We start from the raw sequence: 15,293 nt of genomic DNA, 5'->3' as shown, positions 1-15,293 counted from the left end.
GCAGGGGCCCTTGCTGCTTCAATCCTGTGATGTTCTGATCTGAGCTCGTACACTGAGTACCCACAGTGGTGTTATCTGCAGAAGTGCAAAGTCGAGGCAACAGCAGCAGCAGGGGTGTTACACCGCATGACTGGTTTCTGTGGTGATGTCTTTCAGACTGGCTGTAGCACGAGTGAGATGTATGTAAGGACAGAGAACATTTGTGCTTTGCTTTGGAGTTTCTTTTTTTTTTTTTTTTTGATATCTTGTCATGGTTTTCAGTGAGGAGCAGATGAATGGGTATCCTGCTTAACAGAGCTTAAAGAGAAACTGCTTGTAGCCTAAAAAACACACCAAAATATCAATTTATGTGTTTTAAAGATGAGGTGGCTTCATTAAAAATTGTAGGATCTTGCAGTTTTACTCCAAAGAAAATACTGCTAACTCCACAGTTCAGCTGGCGGGTATCCATGTCAGACTGTGGAGCTTTAGTCATATGCAGAAGTCTTCTTATGGTACTAAAAATCATTTCGTTTTCTTCTAAAGTCACGGACAAGGAGCTAAAATTGTCTCACTCGAATATGCATTTTTGAATTTCAGAATTAAATGTAATAAAGGAGATTTTTATTTTTGTTCTCTTTTGATGAGACATGCAATGAGTGAGTCCGGATGCTGCCTTAGAGTATCTTTTGATTTGCTATTTGCTGTGTGTTGAACTTTTATATTTCAAAGAAGCGTTTGTACCTATACTGGGTGTTTGGCAAATCCAACAGCTCATTAGATGTTAACAATAGCAGCACTGCTAAATACAAAGGATTCATAGGCAAAGTACCCCTCAGGCTATATCTCTGACAGAAAAAGTAGCAAATAGAATCAGAAACTAATTAAATAGTCAGCTAAAGCGAGCATAACTTAAAAAAGCTCTAAAACTACCAAAAATGGAAACATATTACAGTTATCTGCATTCACAGTGCAGAACAAGTTTGGTAGTATTTAAGATAATTCTCTAGTGCCTGCTATTTTTAGTCCAAGGGTAAGCTTCTGTAAGAGCCTTTCAGCGTTGCATCCCTTTAACCTGGCCTAACGAGCTAAGCCAGTAAGCTGTCTGATTTCCGCCTTACAGGAGGCAAAGAGATAGCTGAAACAAACCATTTGTGGTGCAAACACTCAGCCTATCTTGTCTTAAGAGCTTTCTTTGTATGGATTTTTTTTTTCTAAACGTCTCAGTATTAAGCTTGCTTGTCAGAGACTTAAATTGTCAGGCTTTGCTGTTTGGGAATGGTAGAAGCACAGGAATGAAAGGAAGATTTTATAGACTCAGCCTAATGGAAATAAACATTTCCGCATTGCCAATGGTGAAACCTGATTAGGGCAGTTTAAGCTATTGCTATTGACGTGTCTGAAGAAAAAGGAATGTATGTAGTTTTTCTCAAGGAAGGAGAGGTAGAAATAAAGAGCCTGATTTCCTTCTCACTTACACTTAATCTGTCCTTGTTTAACTCCACCGGCTTTGCCAGGTGATGCTTGGTTTGTGCTGCTCTAATCCAAGGGAAGCCAAGCTGGAGTTGGCGTTGTGCTCCCTGTGCCCCCAGCACTTGGATTTACAGCACTCTTTGCCATCAAAACGGGGCAAGGCCAGAGGCAGCTGTAAACATTGTGGTGATCATTGCACTCCGGTGTTTTGGTGCTTCAGGTGAGTAAGACTTGGCAGTACTGCTCATTTACAGGTGGCTCGCTCTTTTTTACTTAAAATACATTGTGGTGGGGTGTTCTTTCCCCTACTCCTTCATGTGTAGAATCAAGTGCAACCATGTTTACTTTCTTGTCTCCCTGTTTTCTCTTCCTCTCTCCCCTTCTTTCCCCCCCTTACCCCCTGGTGGTGTGTGTAATCCCCATGTATGTTTACAAAACAGGATTTCATTGCTTCCTAAACATGAGTGGTCCCACCCACTCCTCTGAGCCAGTTGAGCAAGGCTTGGACACTCATCCCGGGCTCTTTCCAATCTACAGCTCCCTTCCCCTCTCTATTCCCCATCAATTTGAGCGCTGAAAGAGCAGAGAAAAATATCTCAATACAAAGGGAGACTATTTTAGCCAGGAAAATGTAAGCCATGTTGAACCCAGTGATCTGCAGGGTCCCATCTCTGGTTTAGTATTCAAATGGTTTCAATTTTCTTATTATTCTTGGGGTTAGGCACATCCTGTGGGGTTTTGGCTGTGCATTTAGCTGCTACACAGGCTCAAGGTATAACTTGTGTTAACTTCAGCGGGGATAACTTTTAAACTGAAGGTGCACTTGACATGAACAAATAATGTCAGTGTATTTCCAATAGGGTATGCAAGCTCAGCATGTACCACATTGTAGGCAAGATGAGCCCAAGCCACTTTTAAACAGTGTCTAAGTCATAGCAATGTAATACTCAGCTGCAAAACTCACTTGGTAAGGAGGAAGAATTAGCCCTTGCTGGGCTGTGGCTGGACTGCTCTTAGTCCTGGGACAGGGTGGTGCACACACACTATGTAGGAGCTGCTGTTCTCATCTTAAGCATCAAAATGCACTAAGAGCAGAGGACCAAGTCCCTAGCTAGCATAAATCTGTATAGCTCTGTTAAAATCTGTGGAGAGGCCTTAATTTACTGCAGCTGAACATCTGGGTCTAAGTTCTTTGTCTTTTGGTTACCAGCAGGATTAAATAGAAGCACCCCAAATTATTTATTTTAGGTGCTGTGGCAGCATCTCAAAGCCCAATGGTAAAACAGGATATGGTTATAAAAGGGGTTGTGTGAACAAATAAAGAAAAGTCCCTGACTAAAGGAACTTATGGCGTAATTAACAGTGTTATGTAGGGCATTGGTAAGTAAGTACATCTGGACTGGACTGCTAAGTGCCATCTTTTAAGAGGATAAAAAAAATATGCCCAGTTTGATTTTTGCCATTTCTGGTGGAAAAGGGACTGGACAACATGAGTGCCTCACTAAAAAAAATTGCAGTCTTTTACATCACACAGATGGAGAGCTCATGATCAGGGACATGCAGACTTTCAAAAAACTAGCAGAGAATGAGCAATAAATTCAGTCTTGACTAAGGAGTAAATAGAAGAGAGGCAACTGCAGTGGGAACTGTAATGTGCACCACAGTATGCATGCACTACATAACTCTGCCAGACTGGCTGGGGGAAATGGACATGGTAATGTAAACTAGCAAATTAGTTTTACATTTTATTGTCAACTCCATTTTATTAATAGGATCTGTGAAGACTGGTTGGGAAACTTAGGAAACTTAGTCCAGGAAACTTAGAAATAAGCCAACGGTGGACATGACCTAGAGGAGACTGCAACAGATAGCTCTTCTGTGATTTTTTTTTTTTAATGTTTCCTGTTTTAAGATCCATCTCTACTTTACCATTCTATTTGCATATACAAAATTGGGTTAAAAGAACAATAAAGTCTTAGCACTGAATGAAAAATTGAGGAGATACGTAACTGATATGTAACATAGCCAGGTGTTTAACCAGTGGAAAATTCAGACGCCTCTCCTCATCCTGAACAGTATTCTTGGTGGTTGTAGAGGTTTACCAGGTTGCGCTGTTCAATCACTGCTTTTTGAGGTGAGGACTTATTTGCTTGCTGGGAGAGGCTTTCTTTCTATATTTGTGGGACTGTGAAGGTGCTCTGAAGAGCCTGACAAAAGTCACCTGTGGTCTGTGCTGTTATCCCTATACCTGCTAGGGTGTTTCTTACTGTGGGATCTGCACATTCTCATTTGGTGCTTCATTATAAAGGAGTCTTTATTGCTTTCAGCCCAGGACACTTAGAGTACAGGTACCTGAGGTTTATTTTATCTATCTAAACCACCTCTCTAAATGCTGTGTGTGTGTGTCAGTCAACACATCTGCTAGTATATACAAACAAGGAGGACACTGAAGGACGTTGCTGTCCCACCTAAAAATAATGTAGAGCTACACAGGTAAAATATACAGAAAAAATGAATCTTTAGACTTGTAAACAAGTTTTTGTGTTGTATCTGAGTAAACTCTTCTGACCATCTCAAACCAGATAGCTGCCATCCAGTTAAATTACAATAAAAAATGATGGGCAGTCCAGATATATTAATGATGTACTCATCCACTCATGATTCAACTGTAAGGAAAACCAGTGCTTTTCTTCCTGTGAGACGTGACTTGTGTTTATCATACCTGTTCAATGGGCATGTGTTAGGCTTGATGAAGCTGAACACGCTGAGAAATTAAAACATCATAAAAAGCGTTTAATGAATTTGATACTTTACAAATGCTAATTTCCTGGTCAAATTAAATTCCAATTTTCTAACAGTAAAAGCACCAGATAGAAGTGTTATTTTGTAGCTTAAAAAGTAGTTTTTGATTGTGCGTTTCATTTATACAAAACTAGTCTCCCCGTAAATGAACAAAATTTAAAAATATGTGTAAAACTCTTCTCTGCTATATTATGTACAATTTTACCTTTAAATTTGTATCTCTTTAGAGTCATAAATCTCAAGATAGAAGTAGGGATGATAATAGACATCCTGACATATCCAATAAAATTAAAAGTAAAGAAAATGCAACTCTGAGACAAAGAATGAACGAAAGCGACAAGATAGTGCTTCTTGTTGGCAAAGGAAGAGTCCATACTGACTGACACTCAAGTGCAGTTTTTAGAGATATTTGTCATGATAAAGAGGACAAACAAGTTTTTACATCAGTTACATGTGTGAAATCATCACTGTAAAATATATATAGCTTTTTTTTTCCTCCAGGATATGCTATGCTGCCTTACAAAGGTATATGAATGTTGAAAAATCTTATGTCAGTGCATAGAGAGATTAGTGTGGGCATGGACTATAAATCAAGTAAATAAATAAATCTGAGCAAGCAGTGCTTGACTATTTGGACTGAAATATTGCTGACACTGTTGTTGAAAGCTCTGCAACAAGAGAGTCCCAAATGTCTTCCCTACCTTATGCGGTACCCTGCCTTCGCTTTCTTCCTTATTTCTACAGTACCCACTCTATTAGAGCTTGTTCAGACTGGGGCCCCAGGATCTTTAACTCTCTACCCTCCTCTATATATTTAGGTGCAGAATAATAATTAAAAATCCCAGTCTGGGTTGTTGCTCAGGACCTTGTTACAAGCATGAACCACTGTCTCTGTGTGAGGAAGGGAGGATGGGTAAGAGGTGCCGTTTGCTGCTCCAAATAGCGAAGCTCCTGGGTGCTGAGCTCAGAGACTGCCTGCCCAACCTCTTGCACGCTAGGCCGAGCTACTCATGCAGGTCAGGCTACCTGTCCTGCATCCCCTTGCCCAGATCGCTCGCTCCTCTGCCCACCTGTGCTGCCCCAGCAGTTCTGGCAGACAGGAAACTTCACCTCCAGACCAGCTTCTCTGGCTTCACTCTTGTGCTGTGAAGAAAAACTTACAGCCTTTCTTTTCGTTGTGGCTCTTCATCAGGCACTTTCTTTCCTTTGCACTTCTGCACTTTGCCTGCTCTTGGTTTTGCCCACCAGAAACACAGAGAGAGTTTTTTGCTTCATTGTGGAGCTCAGCCCAAACCTAGCCCATTGTGGGCTGGACAAGACATGCTAGATCTTTTCGTGCTGCATTTCCCCACCCATAAAGACCAGGTGGACTTTGCTAGCACTGGGCAAAGCAGCACAATAGTAAGTCCATGGTGTGCCTCAGTGCTACAGACATGCACGTCCTTTACAGTGTCAAGTCCTGTAGAAGTTAAAAAGCTCCCCTGATGAGCTAACCCAGTAAGAAACATGGTTAGAGCATTTATTTAGTAATCAGCAAATTAGTCTATATAGTCAGCAAATGTTGAGGTCCAAACTGATGATGAGATTATTTTTTTTCAAGTGTTTTCTCAATACTGTGCTCAGGATCCAGTATAAATTGAAGAGTGACCTTTTGATACTGAGTTAAATTGACTGTGTTTGCAAAGATTCTGTGGTTTCACTTAGTATAAATTTTGGATATTTGGTATACCAATGAAGTGGAATCCAGCACAATATCTTGTCATTGGTCCCCTTAATACAGTCAATAGCACAGCAGCTTGCTTGCAGATTGTTTTTTGTTTTATCTTCTCTCCAGAATCAAAGATTACTATGATAGAGGGGAAGGATGCGGTTTACACAAATCAAATTGAAATGGCTTGCAAAATGTGGATGAATTTTGATCAAAAGATGTAAAGCATGGGTTGCTGGCTTGATCCTCAAGTTCATGAGATGAGTAAGTCAATTAGTAGCTGTTCAGTTTATTATAAACTTAATTTCCAGGCTGTAATGGAAACTTCTGAACTGCAACAACTTGTTCAAAGTAATAAGAATAAGGTGACTTTGTGGTAGAGGAATATTCAGTAGGCTTTTTTAAACTGGCATGTTTAGGTTAGAGCAGAAAAGTTAGATTTTTCACTTGTAAAGGTAGTTATCTTACTGGAACTATGACACCATTACTTCCAGTGATCCAAGGGCATGATCTTAAAGAAAAGCCTATTTGCAAGTGATCTGTACTGTGGTTTTGAGTTGTGATGCTTTAATACCAAGTGCTTGACACAGTTTTACAGTGTCAGGAGACCATCTCACAGAGAGAAAGCAATCTGAGTTAAGTTACCAAGTTGCACACAAGAACTTTGTGAGAAATAAGCAACATGTTGATAATGATGATGATGAAAATTTATTTTATTTTATTTTATTTTATTTTATTTTATTTTATTTTATTTTATTTTATTTTATTTTATTTTATTTTATTTTATTTCAATTGTTGTACTCTGAAGAGAGGAGGGGGAAAAATCAATGCTACTGGTGCTCCCATCTCCTTCAGCCTGTGGACATTTAACAGGTCCCTCCAGTGCTGCCCTAATGTTCCTAGGAGTGATGCTGGGGATTTGTGCCCCTCTGGGACCTAGCTCTGCAAATTAGGCATTGCAGTATATGAATTGTAATTGTTTAATATTTATATTTATATTATACCTAGAATCACAATACTTACTTAATATCATTTTTTGGGGGAAAGCATTTTGTAGTTGTACAGATCATTACTTCAAGTCTATATGTAGAGAAATCCAACTGGAGTGAAGCTTTTATGTAAATGTTGGCAAGTGGTTGGTCCTGCAATTGAGATATATATTAACATTCCATATGAAGGGTACTGGGGCTGTTGAAATGAGAAGGCAGGCTCTGGAGTCAAGTGGTCTTTGCCTGAAGGTGCATGTGAGGAGTATGAATATAGCTGCCTCCTTCAAGAGAAGAAAATATCTTGTTTCCTTTGCATACCCTAAAGGCATTTGCACGGGGTGGTGATAATTAATCCCCATATTTCTACTTCATATAAAGAAATCTGGCTGTAATTTTCTCCTAGTGGGACTCCATTTTGTTTTTAAAGATAATTGATAGCTCTGGACTTAAGCATTTCAATTATGGGAGTGTCTCTAGGGGACCAGACTATCAGACCTTGGAAAAATGTTCTTATGCAAATGCATCATGTGAATTTGTACTGTAAGACAATGCAGGATGCCTAAGCATTTGCAAAGCAATTGAACAGTAAAATAGAAGCTGAGAAAGTTGAAAGTTCTTCATTTATATAAGGATATGGGACTCATTGTGAGCAGGTAAGGTGGAACAAGTGATTCACCACTTGGACCACTAATTCATCTTTGGCCCTGGGTACAGCCAGCTCTAAGTTGAGGGAAAAGTGGCGCTTGCCTTGGACAGGGCATGGAAAAGGCAGCAAAATCAACATGAGAGCTCTGTCTGTGCCATGCCATGGCAGGTTGACTGCTTCTGTACCAGAAGAGGGGAAACTTGGGCTGTAGTTCTTCCCTTTCGTGGTCCTTGACTTACATTCTCATTTTTCTCTGTCAGGAGTAGGAATGCCAACCAACCTGCATCCTAATCCTTGTACACCTCCTACCCTCCCAATGCTTCTGTGCAGCCTGTGGCTCCTATCCTCTTGTGGCAAAGCTTGGGTTGTGGGGCTAGTGCTGATACAGCATCTGCCCCTACTCATGCATGTTTGTAGACAGGAGGTGTTCAGGGCCTGAGTGGTGTTAATGAGCTTTTCAGTGCCTCTGCGTCCTTATGTGCAAAAAAGGGTGAATCTGTACCCCTTGTTTCTTAAGGAAAAGACAATCTTAAGGACATCCTTGCTCCAAAATTTGTAATTAAGGAATTAAGTCCTGTTGGAAATCCCTGGTGTGCTCACAAGTCAATTTTGTTTGTTTGAAGGTAGAGCCATAATGTATTAGTATTTTTAGATCACTCATATTTTCACCTGGAGGAAAAAAAAATATTTTCTTTGTTAATTGTGCTATAAATAGATCTTAGGCTGATGAGGAGAAATGAGTCAATATGTTGAAATGGTGATCCCTTGTGAGTTCTGGTGTACACCTGGCTGCTCTGAATTGCTTACCAAGCTGGGCTGCTGGAGTGGTGACAGCTTCTGCCAGCTGTGGATCTGTCCCAAAGTTTCCTGGGCTTTTTACAAAGATGTGGCCAGCTGCCACTGCTCCCAGCTCCTTGGGGCTGTGGATTAATAATGCAGCTTAGACCCTGATCTTTCAGTATGAATCACAGTGGGCCTATGTGCTATTCAAATTGTCAGTAAAGAAGCTTTAGAGCATCATCGTTCATTAGCTGATTTAATTCTTTGAGATACAGTCAGCAAAAGTTGTGCATGCACTAATCACAATTGAAAGGGAGAGGAGAAGTCACCCAAAGGGAAGATGTTGGAGATACTATTTATATGTTGAAAATATTTTCTAAAAGATGGGCTTGATACTCTTCTGGAATGGATCAGCATACCTGTGCTGATGAAAAGAGCTACAGGATAATCCTGACTCAGGACATCTGCGCACTGGCTTCAGGGTTTTCAAGAAGAGATCACAGAAACACAGATAGATGGGTTGGAAGGGATCACAGAGGGTCAGCTGGACTAATCTCCTTGCTCAAGCAGGGCCATCCTGGAGCATGTGGCACAGGATTGTGCCCAATGAATGTCTCCAGTGACAGAAACTAAACTACACCACCTCTCTGGGCAACCTGTTCCAGTACTCTGTCCTTCACAGAGTAAAAAAGTTCTTCCTTATGTTCAGGTAGAAAGTTTTGGGCATCAGTTTCTGCCTGTTCCCTCTTGTCCTGTTGCTTGGCCCCCCTGAGCAGAGCCCGGCTCCATCTCCTGCCACCCTCCCTCAGGTACTGACAGACATTGATGAGCTCCCCTCCCAGCTGTGTCTTCTCAAGGCTGAACAGGCCCAGCTCCCTCAGCCTGTCCTCACAACAGAGCTGTTCCAGTCCCTCCAGCATCTTTGTCACCCTCCTCTGGGCCTGTTCCAGGAGCTCCATGTCTCTCTGGTACTGAGGAGCCCAGAACTGGACACAGAACTCCAGATGAGCTTCACCAAGGCTGAGCAGAGGGGCAGGATCACCTCCCTCAGCCTGCTGGCAATGCTCTCCCTAATGCACCCCAGGTACCACTGGCCCTCCTGGCCACAAGGGCACTGCTGGCTCATGGACACTTGGTGTCCACCAGGTCCTTCTTTGCAGAGCTGCTTTCCAGCAGTTTGGCCCCAAGCATGTGCTGGTCCCTGGGGTTATTCTTCCCCAGGTGCAGGATCCTGCATTTGCCTTTGTTGTATTTCAAATGGTCCCTTCCTGCCCATCTCCCAAACCTGCCCAGGTTCTCCTGAAGGGCTGCACAGCACTCAGGGGGATCAGTCCAAAGCTTCTATCTGCTTTGTGTCATCCATGAGATTGCTGAGGAGGCATCTGAACATTCATCCAAGTCACTGATGAATAAATTAAACAGTACTGGGTCCAGTGTTGAACCCTGGGGGACACCACTTGTGACAGGCCTCAAATCAGGCCCATGCCACTGATTACCACCCTCTGGGTTCTGCTGTTCAGCCAGTTCTCAATCCACCTCATTGTCCACTCATCCAGCCCATACTTCCTGAGTTTCCCTATGAGGATGTTGTGAGAGACAGTGTCAAAAGCCTTCCTGAGGTCAAGGTAGACAATATCCACTTGCTCTCCCTTTATCCATCCAGGTAGTTTTTCCATCATGGAAGGCAGTCAGGTTGGTCAATCACGATTTACTTATCTTTAGTGAAATCATGCTTGACTACCTCTGATTGCCTTTGTGTCATCCATGTGGATATAGGTGGCCTCCAAAATGAGGTGCTCCATTACCTTTTTAGGGATTGAGGTGAGGCTGACTGGCCACGTTGTTGTTGAGTGGGCCAATACTGGGCCCCATATTGAACCTTGTGGAGCACCACTCATGATGCCACTCATGACTCCTTGCCATTTTTGAAGACTGGGGTGACATTTGCTCTCTTGCAGTCCTCAGACACCTCTCCTGATCTCCATGACCTTTCAGAGATGACCAGAAGCAGCCTCACTATGATGTCTGCCAGCTCTCTCCAGCTTTCATTGATGTGTTGTGTCAGGGCCTATGGACTTGTGGATTTCATGTTTTCCTAGGTTTTCTCTAACCCAATCTGATGGTAATGACAGAGATTTTAAAATGTTGCATGATTTTTTAAAGGAAGAAAATTTAAGGATAAATTACAGCATTGCTCCCTATATACACCCTAAAGGGATGCCTGTGAGTGACAGCATGGACAAGCTTCTGTTACAGCTCAATCTTTGGCCTCTGTGGATTGCTGACAAGTAACAGGTATTACAGGCATAAAATGCTAACCACAGGGTGAGCCCAGCTCCATCAATAGTCAGAATAGCAAAAGAGAAGGAATCATCAGGGGTAGAGGATTTAAATACCTTTGCGTGGGTAAATTATCAACTCATTTCACTGACCAAAGAGAGAATTTCTCTGGAGACATTTTACTGAAGGCAGAAATGCAATTAGATTCTTACACAACTATTACAGTGTTTTCAGACAGAGAATTATTTTTAGTGCTGTAGAAGTATTAAATTATTAGAGCAAAACATGTAAAAGCAGAGAAGAGCACAGTTAAAAGCTTTCCATGGTATTTGGACTCCTAGATGGACTCATGTTTGAGGATTGGTTGATGTTCTCGCAGTTTACCTCTGTTGCATTCACCCATAAAGAGTGACATAAATGCCAGATTTTATTTCCTTTCAGAGCTAATGGCATTCTGGATATGCTGGAGATTTCTGTTGTCAGAAACACAGAACTGCGTGCATTCATTGGCATACTTGTGTTCCTTGCCTCCTTAGTCTGGGTGAAAATTATAGGGATCAAAACATATCTGGCCCCAATGTCTTCATGCTAACATAACAGTGTGATTTGGAAGTGATGCATAACTGCTTCTGCATTTAAAAGGCAAGTTAGCAACATGGAGTCATTATGCATTGTTTTCATAAAAGTTTATTAATTGCATTTGCCATGCAGCTTTACATTTGAGATTATCCTCTGGTCCTTCTTCTTACACTCTGTAGTTCATTTAGGTGGTCTAAATACCTAGGATCTGCTCCTACAAAGAGAAGCAAATCCTTCTTGTGAGATCCTGCATGAAGTTAAGGACATGGTGGAGTCAGTTCCAGGGAGCACGCAGCACATCCTCTGGCCTTGGCAGAGGTGGGGGTGCTCCGCTCCTCCTGTTCCACCGAGCCTGTGCGGTGAGCAGGTTGGATGCCAGTCTGAAATGTGAACTTCTGCAGTGACACTGCTGAAACTGTGAAAGAGCCTGCATTTGGCCATGGTGTTGCTTCTCCCCAGTGCTGTCAACACCAAGACTCAGACTGCAACAGCAAAAGAGGAAGCTGCTGCTTCAGTGATTATTGTTCAGACATTGATGTACCCAACCATCTCTCCCTCTGCATCTCTCCACAGCACCATTTCTGCTGTATCTAATAATTGTGTTTCTTTATAAACAATGATTTAGGACAATTATTTAGCAATAGCATAGTTAAACCTTTAAGAGGTTATCTAGCAATGTCATTTCCTTGACTAATGTGTTCCTGCTGCCATGTCGTTTGTGAATAGACATGTGTTAGCCAGCTAGTGTGCTTCATCTGTGGTGACTTTGATTTATTTGCTCTGTAAATTGGGACTGAAGCAATAATGGAAAGTGGCATTAATTGTTTAACAGAGTCCTCTTTGTCACATCCTCTGCTTTCTCTGGGGTGTTTGAATGTTGAAACTTGTACAAAACTAATTGAAATTGCTGTGATGAGGACCAGTGTCCGCTCAACTTTCTGTTCTTGAATGTCAGCGCACTTGAATGTCTGTTTAAAGCATGAGAGTGGAGCAGCTAACAGCAAATATCAGATTTTCTTCTGGCATGCTATTATTAAAGGAGGCATTCCCTGTTAGAAATAGCAACACTTCCAGCTTCATTGTCAGCTTTACAAGCTGCAAGGCTCAGCAGTGTGCCCCACCAGATGGACTTGCTGAAAACGTTCCTGGTGTAGGGCTGGGGTCAGGCAGCCAAACCAGCCCATGGACACCCTTAGGCTCGAGGGCTGGCTCTCACACCATTCATCCCACCACCTGCAAGGGACTTGAAATGCCATTGCGAAAAAACACTGGTACACACTTTCTTGCCCAATATGCCTTTTCTTACTATTCTAGAAGTGACACAGAAATTTTTCTCTTTTCCTCTCAGAAAGTGGCTGTGAAAAGCTGAATTCGGAGCACGGTTTCATTTGGCTCCCTTCTGCCAATTTCATTCTCTACACACTGAATTATCACAGCTGTGTGCACGTCTCCCTAGTATGGTGGAAATCACCTGATACCAAAATTTGGATACTTTTTGTCAGTGGATAAGTGCCTTTTGGCCTTTCAAGTAAATGCTTCTCCTTGGCATTAGCTTGCCTGAGTATTTATTTGTTTCTTGGAGATGATGCCGTAAGCACCAGAACAGTGCTCTGCCTTAGCTTTCTAGCTCAAAGACAGCTTTTATGTTAGAAGCTGTGAGGTGTGATTTGGCAGAGAATCCTAGCAGGAGCAATTATCTGCGTGGTTTATGATCATCTCTGTTCAGAGTCTGCTAGATAAAAGTATTACTGAAAAAAGTCATGCTAAGGGGATACCCAGATTCACTTGATTATTTTTTTCCAAAGTGTAACTTGGCAATGTTTTGCAGTTGCTTTTTTAACTTCTTTCTTTTGCTTGTTTGTTTGTCTTGCTGGTATTATTTGTCCTGCTAGTTCACTTTCTTACTTTGAGATTTGAACTTAGCTGAAATTTTTTCACAGTGGGGACCTGGAGCATGATGAGCTGCTCTGAAGCCGGTGGAGAAACTCCCAATTTGATATCACTTGAATCAGTGAAAGGCTTTTCATTTACTTCAATAGCACTAGGATCAGCCTAGGAGTCCTAGATAATTGATCTGTCAAGATCAATTTCCAATCTCTCTGAAAAATAAATATAATGATTTTTACACAGTTCTATTTCTCAGTTCTAACTCTCAGCACTCAAAAAATCTGTATCTTAATATACAGTAGGGACTATATTTCATTAAAAATCAGGAGGCGCTTAAATTTACTCAATTTGACAAAAAGAACTCTTGCTGCTGAAATAAGATATAAATTAACATTACAGGCACTTCTGATTAGAAATTAATCTATTTTTTATAATTGCAGTCAGAATTTGATAAATGCATACAATAGTGTATTGAGCACTCAAAAGACACAATTTGAAAGGACAACTTCAAAGGCAACCTCCCTAATATGTTTCTTTAAAAGAAACCCAAACAACCTGTCATTTACCATATGAGTGCTGCTGGCTATTCTTATACCAGTATACTCAGGAATAAGAAGCTGTTTTATTTTGGAGCAAGGATTTGCAGAAATGTGGAAGGGAAACCCTTTCTTGCTTACACTGGACCGTATATGTGAATGAAGTTTTTAGTGTTTTTCTGGTGATTCGTTTTGGTGTCCTGATTAGCTGTCTGATTCCTGTAATTTTGTCATGTCAGTTAGCTAGTGTTCAGTGTTGAAGAGCAAAAAAAAGGGACAGCCTGGGCTGACACCATCATTAGGTGTCAGCATCTTAGGCTCATCCTGTAATACAATCCTTGAGTGATCACTTATCATTCTTAACACCTGACAAAAGAAAGAATTGTGGAAGAAAAGTAAACTTGCATTATGCTATGAGCACAAAGAGATTTCTTTTGAACAGAAATGGATCATTTTATTGGACCTAATTACATCGTCTGAGATTCTGTTGCAGGTTGCTGTTCCAAGGGCCAGTTTAACTACGTGTTGTCTGCTTGTTCACACACAGAGGCATCGTTTTGTTCCTTCTCTCACCTGGTTCCTCTTTTTATTTCGTCCTCTCCCACAGAAACTAGATGAAGAGAGCGAGGCAAACTTGCTAGCAGTTCTCACAGAAACACTGGACAGCATCCCTGTGGATGAGGATGGATTGCCTTCCTTTGATGCACTGACAGATGGAGATGTGACCAACGAAAATGCCGCTAGCCCCTCCCCAGTGCCCGACGGCGCCCCTCCGACCCAGGAGGCAGAAGAGCCGTCTCTAGTAAGAACCCTTCCTACTGTTTAACAGGAATTGGATGTGCCTCTGGCCACCCGCTGCATGGGTATGATGTAGTCACAGTAAGGTCTGGACTTTTCATTTAGACTGGAGAGGAAAATCGAGTAAAGAACTGAGAATTAAGTGGGGGAAACCACCCCCCACCAAATAGCCATAGGATGATTAATATGGCAGTCTATTAAAAAGTTGTTGAAAAGGTTGTTTTTGAAACTCTTAAGCTAATGGGGCTGACATTTTTGCTTATCATTCTGTTCAGATGAGTCGGGGTAATGGTTCTTAACTCATATTTCATTTCTCGGGGCTCTTTCTGTTGTGTGTGTTTAGACATCATTTTTGGTGATCTCTGAAGAAAGGCCCAATGAGTCTGTTGGGATGCAGGGCTGATTTTGTGTCTTTAACATCGATTTGACCAGTAAGCTCCAGCTTAATGCTAACCAGGGCAAAACTGAATCTTGGATGAGGATGTGGGTGAAACATTATATGCATTTTGCTTAGTAAATCTGGTCTGTGATGTGATTCTGTTTCTGCTGAAAGCCTCTTATCACTGGCTTTAGTGGGAACAGAGCCAGATACCTGAATCTTGACACCATATCCATTATTCTGTTAAAGTTTATGTCTCTGTATAGATCAGAGGCCTCTTCATGTCAAACAGATCACTGAGAATTTCATTTTGCCCTGGATTCAGAGATCCATGGTCCCTGTCAGTTCTGCTTGCCGCTCAGTATACTGCAGTAAAGGGAGCAGAAATGTGCTGCCAAGCCAGAAGGAAATGAAATCTGTTTACTCTGAGGAATATCAAGTCCTGCTTTTTGTTTTA

At 41.6% G+C, this 15,293-nt stretch overlaps 1 protein-coding gene across 6 annotated transcripts in view; it reads left to right on the top strand.

Moving 5' to 3' along the window:
• The window catches only part of PPARGC1A (PPARG coactivator 1 alpha), a 365,154-nt gene that overhangs the window by 318,343 nt on the left and 31,518 nt on the right, over positions 1-15,293 (top strand). For 5 of the 6 annotated variants that reach the window (XR_012580521.1, XM_026792132.2, XM_074541813.1 and 2 more), the window contains exon 3: positions 14,267-14,461. Coding sequence is in view for 5 of the 6 variants with exons in the window: in XM_026792132.2 (XP_026647933.2) it covers positions 14,267-14,461 (195 nt within the window). In the remaining variant the exon portion in view is untranslated. Of the gene's footprint in view, positions 1-14,266; positions 14,523-15,293 lie in introns of those variants that run through there. The other variant, XM_074541815.1, reaches the window with a different exon arrangement.

The sequence above is a fragment of the Zonotrichia albicollis genome, chromosome 5, assembly GCF_047830755.1.
Source record: "Zonotrichia albicollis isolate bZonAlb1 chromosome 5, bZonAlb1.hap1, whole genome shotgun sequence".
NCBI classification, from domain to species: domain Eukaryota; kingdom Metazoa; phylum Chordata; class Aves; order Passeriformes; family Passerellidae; genus Zonotrichia; species Zonotrichia albicollis.
Note: the sequence above shows the minus strand (reverse complement) of the source record. Positions and strands in the feature narration are given on the sequence as shown.